This window comes from Protomyctophum bolini, assembly GCF_963924005.1.
Source record: "Protomyctophum bolini genome assembly, chromosome: 3".
Taxonomy (NCBI): Eukaryota; Metazoa; Chordata; class Actinopteri; order Myctophiformes; family Myctophidae; genus Protomyctophum; species Protomyctophum bolini.
This window is the reverse complement of record NC_137864.1, coordinates 40548099-40553401: the sequence shown is the minus strand read 5'-3', so window position 1 is coordinate 40553401 and position 5303 is coordinate 40548099. Positions and strand designations below refer to the sequence as shown.

The 5303-nt window shown below is 47.8% G+C and overlaps 2 protein-coding genes across 2 annotated transcripts; one reads left to right on the top strand and one right to left on the bottom strand.

Annotated features, from left to right (window-relative positions):
- Positions 1 to 202: 202 nt before the first annotated feature.
- LOC308312439 (mitochondrial import inner membrane translocase subunit Tim29-like) lies at positions 203 to 925 on the bottom strand (the record flags this gene model as incomplete). Its single annotated transcript, XM_080759045.1, has 1 exon — positions 203 to 925. One exon carries the CDS (start codon positions 923 to 925, stop codon positions 203 to 205), a length of 723 nt encoding a protein of 240 aa, XP_080615171.1.
- Positions 926 to 1679: 754 nt separating this feature from the next.
- On the top strand, positions 1680 to 3186 carry timm10 (translocase of inner mitochondrial membrane 10 homolog (yeast)). Its single transcript, XM_080756846.1, has 2 exons — positions 1680 to 1865; positions 2903 to 3186. Exons 1-2 carry the CDS (start codon positions 1795 to 1797, stop codon positions 3096 to 3098), a joined length of 267 nt encoding a protein of 88 aa, XP_080612972.1. The 5' UTR covers positions 1680 to 1794; the 3' UTR covers positions 3099 to 3186.
- The last annotated feature ends 2117 nt before the right edge of the window (positions 3187 to 5303 follow it).

Below are 5303 nucleotides of genomic sequence, written 5' to 3'. Positions count from 1 at the left end.
GGTCGTCTGGACCTCCCTGATGTTAGGCTGAGGCTGATGATGGATTTATGTGACAGTTTTGAGCTTATACTGTATGTCTGCTTTGCATTTGGGGCTAATGTTTATTAGTTTTTTTGTTATTTTTCTCGTCACTACGCTGTGCTTTCCTTTTGCTCTTCTACTATTTCCGGTGCTACAACAACAGCATCCTGGCGGCTGTCTTCTATAGCTCCGCCTCCTCCTCCTCCATCCTCTTCAGAGGCATCCAGGACGCCTTGTGCGAGCTCTCGTTGCGTTCCACCTCCCGTACAGTGGGGGGCAGCGTGGCACGCATGTGCGTCGGCAGGCTCTCGAACTCCTCCTCGTTGACGTCGCAGTCCTTCATCCTGGCGTCCAGCGCCCACCAGCGTCCCGCCACGCCCACGTCCAACACGCGCCCGGGCAGCTCCCGCCACGGGGGCGCCAGGTCGGCGCAGCCGCCGGCCGCCTCGTACAGACAGACGCCGGGGGCGTGGTCTGCACACCACGCCAGCGAGGCCACGCCCAGGTCGAGGTGACGCAGCCGGCCCTCGTCGCGCAGCCGGGCCAGGCTCTGTACGTGGGCGTGGGCGGCGCCGCTGCGCGTCCCCGGCGACAGGAGCGCCAGCCGGTTGGAGGCTCGGAGGAGCGCCCCCCGGAGGAGGGAGTCCGCGTCGGGGTTGGTGCTCGCGGCGGCCCAGGCCCCGCCCCCCAGGCCCAGGCACGTCAGCGCCGCGAGCGGTCGCCGCCGGACGCCGACAGCCGCCTCCCGGCACGCCACCGCGTAGTCGGACACCAGGCCGCCACACCACGCGCCCGCTCTGCTGCGTTTGACCCTCTCCCACCACCGGGTCACGGTGACCTCCGCAGTGACGGCGGTGCACAACGACCTCCTCATCATCATCATCATCATCATCACCACCTTCATCCTCCATGAGCTCTTCAAATGTGACACCAACACACAGGCCAGCGAAATACTCTGTTATCTGCCGGTCCTTTTATGATCATATAGAGATACGTGATGTCATTTTCATCACTTTATGTCCATACTGTATATGAGCATTGCTCCGTGGTGCCATCATGACACTGACACACGAGGTTCAGGTTAGACCATATTTGGGTGTAAGCTCCTTATATGGTTATTATGGGCCATAACTTATGGCTGAGTCATGGTGACATGAGTGTGACGACGTCACTCAGATCGAGTAAGAGTTTTTCTCCTTTCTAATTATTTATTCTGCCCCCAAACATTGTGTTTATTGTCATGATTTGTCAGGCGCCGAGTTGGCTTTGTCGAGGCCTTTAAATAAATGTAAAAGTGAATCGGAAATTAAATCCCAGGCCATGAAAGGGGGCGGGCCACGGGATTTTTCAAGGCTAAAATGATGATGTAAGATGCACGTCGTCATACATGCATCAGCCAATTACGTACATATGGCTTGCGCCCCTCAATTTATTATTCACACAATTGTGATTCTTCTTAATATACTAATAACAGTAATAAGAGACAGCGGTGGTGCTTTTCTATTTTCTTCCCCTCCCTCTCAGCTGTTTGAAACTATGAACTCTATGGTTTGAAATCATAACTTTATTGGTAGCGGAAGTGTGTGCGTCCTCTGTTGCGGACCGGGTGAAACAAGGCGCACGTGTGTTCTGTGCAGAGAGAGGATTTGAAGGTTACAGTGAAACGGATCCGTTTCTGGACACAAGCAGCAGCAGCAGAACAGAAGCTGACCCGGTGTCCGTGTTCGGTGTCGGTTGTTGTTGGGTCTTCACAGACTATAGTGCCAAGAAGACATGGATCCCATGAAAGCGCAGCAGCTGGCGGCGGAGTTAGAAGTGGAGATGATGGCTGATATGTACAATAGGTAAGATAATGCTTTATAATGCTAAAAGTAGCAAGCCGGCTAATAACCGGTGATTTAGCCTTATTTATACCCGTCCATGCATCTTAATGGCATCACGGCACGAGCTGCAGTATTCCCCGACTTAAATTTACATTTGTGCATGTTTTTTGGTTTAAAAAAAAGAATTGATTAGGCCTATTTGGTATAAGACAGCTTACGTTTTTAGACTGATCTGTATTCTGTGACATGCATGCTATCTGTCGCAGCAGGCTGAAGCACTGAGGCATCGTTGACTGACAAAATGTTGCACAATCAATACATGAATGAATGAATGGCTTTATTCATATTGCTTGTATGAACGTTTATACAAAACCATTATTTTAATAACACAACAACATATCAAACTGTCTCGCCTCTCTTGCTAGTCTAGAAATGTTATTGATTGATTTATTAACACTAAAGCACTAGCAAAATCAGACACAAGTAGCATGTGCTTAAATTCATATTTAGAACATGTTTCAGATGTCAAACATCTCTGAGATGATGGAATGATGATGGTGGAAGGGGAACCTTCTGAAAGCTTCATGGAATCAAAGATAATCAACTTCAAAAAAAAAAAAAAACCCGGTAAAAATGACCTGTCATGCTAGTTTGCAGAATTACAGTACATTTCAAGTACAACTCAATACAAAAACTGCAATATGCATAAAGCATTACACTTGTTTACAAATAAGTCCCACCCATTTTCAATTCATCAGACTATTATTGTTGTTGTTGCATGCATTATGTGCTTCAAAAACGGACTGCATAATGTATGCCCCCCTCCTCCCCTAAAACGTTTTGCGGAGCGGTCTTGATATCGGAAGGTCGCTTGTTCGTATCCCCGGACCGGCACGTTAAAATGACCACCGCTGAAGTGCCCTTGGACAAGGCATTCAACCCCTACCATGAAATGTTCTATGAGCAGGGCCTGGCTGTAAACAAGTTCTTGAGCTTAATCCAGTTACCCTGCAGGGTAAACAACTAAACATAATACCTTTCCTTTCCATATATTCCAGGATGACCAACGCGTGCCACAGGAAATGCGTTCCCCCGCACTACAAGGAGGCGGAGCTGTCGAAGGGCGAGGCGGTGTGCCTGGACCGCTGCGTGGCCAAATACCTCGACCTGCACGAGAGGCTGGGCCGCAAGCTGACCGAGCTGTCGGTCCAAGACGAGGAGATGATGAGGAAGGCGGCCGTTGGCAGTGGCTAAGAGAGTCTATGGGGAGTCTGGGAGGGGAAAGGAGAGGAGGGCGGCCATTGGCAGTGGCTAAGAGAGTCTATGGGGAGTCTGGGGAGGAAGGAAGGGCGGCCATTTTGAGGGGGGGGGGGGGCGATGGAAAAGGGGTTCCTAAACATTCTGGATTGTATATAAAAAAATAAATCACTGGTTCTCAACGCGGGGTCCAAATGGGACGCCTACAGGACAGGTCTGTAACTCTGAGAGGGAGTAACAAGACAACTCACCCCTTTTACACTTTTTTGGTGCGTTGTCCGACGGACAACTCACCCCGAAAGTGAAGACAACTCACCAGACAGGGGGTGAGATGTCTTCACTTTCCGGGGTGAGTATTCTGAGAGGGAGGGTCCATATCAGGGGTGGCCCCTGATACGTTTTTGACCTGAGATCCCTTGGTTGGATTTGAGAGGGCGGCTTGAACACTATGTTCAATAAAAGCACACCCGTGTGAAGTGAGCGGCGCTCTTATCATCATGACATCATCTCATTCCGGCCAATCACAATTTGCGTCCTCATTTTTATGTCTTCAATGTTTGCGTTTTTACACGAACATTTTCAATGGCATTAAATGTCTGTGTTAGGACAATGTTTGTGTTTGTAGACACCCTCAAAGCTGGACATAGGATAGGGGCTAGTGCTCCTCAACTTTCTTTTTTAAATTATGTTCAAAAAAAATTCTTACATTATACAACTGACAAAATAAAAATAATCATGAGAAATACATCTGAATTCCATTAGGTTTTGTAATAAATTGATTTTAGAATAGTCCTGTAAAATGATACATTTCTTTTCATATGACTTGTGTCCAGTTCCGGACGCCTCCTGCTTCATGTGTCATGTCACCTGTCGCGTGATTGATCATTCATTTAGAAACTCGGCAATAAACATGATGGGTATCCGTCGATCTTGGAGAATACCAAGAGGCCTATTTGATCAGAATTCCCCACCAAGATAATTGGGGGAAATCACCAAACAATCCTGTTCCACTTATTGGCCTATTACAAGAAGCAAGCATTTCTGGAGCAGAGTGTAGAGTAGGAGAGTAGCGACATGCTTTGATCTCACCTCAAAGCGGGTGACCTATGGGCTATAGTTCCAAACATTGCGCCTATGGCTGGAACTATCCCATTGAGACAGAATGAGCACTTCCTCATTCCATTGTTACAATGGGAGTCAACTCTACTGTCGCCACTCTCCTACTAGATTACTCTGGTCTGGAGTAATAATAATTATGTTAAAAAGGATGCAGTCTTTTGTTTTAGTGTTGATTGTGACGTGGGTCACAAAAATTATGTTTACGTATAAACTAGGTAAGACAATAAATGATTGCACTGAACTCTGCATGCAGTGTGCGTAATCATTTGGATATATAGGCTGTGCTTCAGCTTTGCGCTCGCTCACGCGTAACCCCCAGTATTGTGCCAACTGCTGGAACTATGGAGCAGGCTTGTAGTGTCTGTGTGCTGATGTACTTTTCTTGAATAACAAATTTGTAGGGGGTTAGGCCATTGCTTTCAATTACACCCAGCCCCCCACACAACCCATTTATACCTCAAGAGTTACAGACCTGTGATTTTGCAACGTCGAGTGTGGTCCATTTGGAGATTTTTTTTTTTTACCCCTGTTGGTCCCTGACCCGACGTTGAGTAACTGGTCCAAATGAGAGAACGGACCGGTGGACACAGGGGGTACTACACCTCTTTTTAAATGATATCATCATGCTGACGTCGAGAGCGAGAGAAACCGGCGTGGTGCCCTGGAGGTGGAAGAAGCCGTGAGGTGAGGGTCTGACCTCGAGGATGTCTGGTACAGTTACAGTTACTTCTATGTAATTTGCATTCACCTGTACTGTACCTGAGAGTCCAGAGTTGGGAGCCAGCCCACTCCTCAAGGATGTCATCAACAGACCTTTTTGAATGACCTCTGGGATCGTCTTAAAGCCTTGCCTATGCCTACCTGTCGTATCCCCCCTCCCCTCCCCTCCTCCCCCAAGCAGGTAAAACAAGTCTAGGAACTATTTGGAAAAGCTTGAGTTTGCAGAGGTGAAGCCGAGCATTGGAGAGACAACAAAATACTGTTCAGCAAAAACTATTTCTTTTATACCAGAGACACTATACTTAATTTACACTTTCAGTCAGTTCTGTCCTAATAATATGACAATGTGTGTCTGATTTCTGA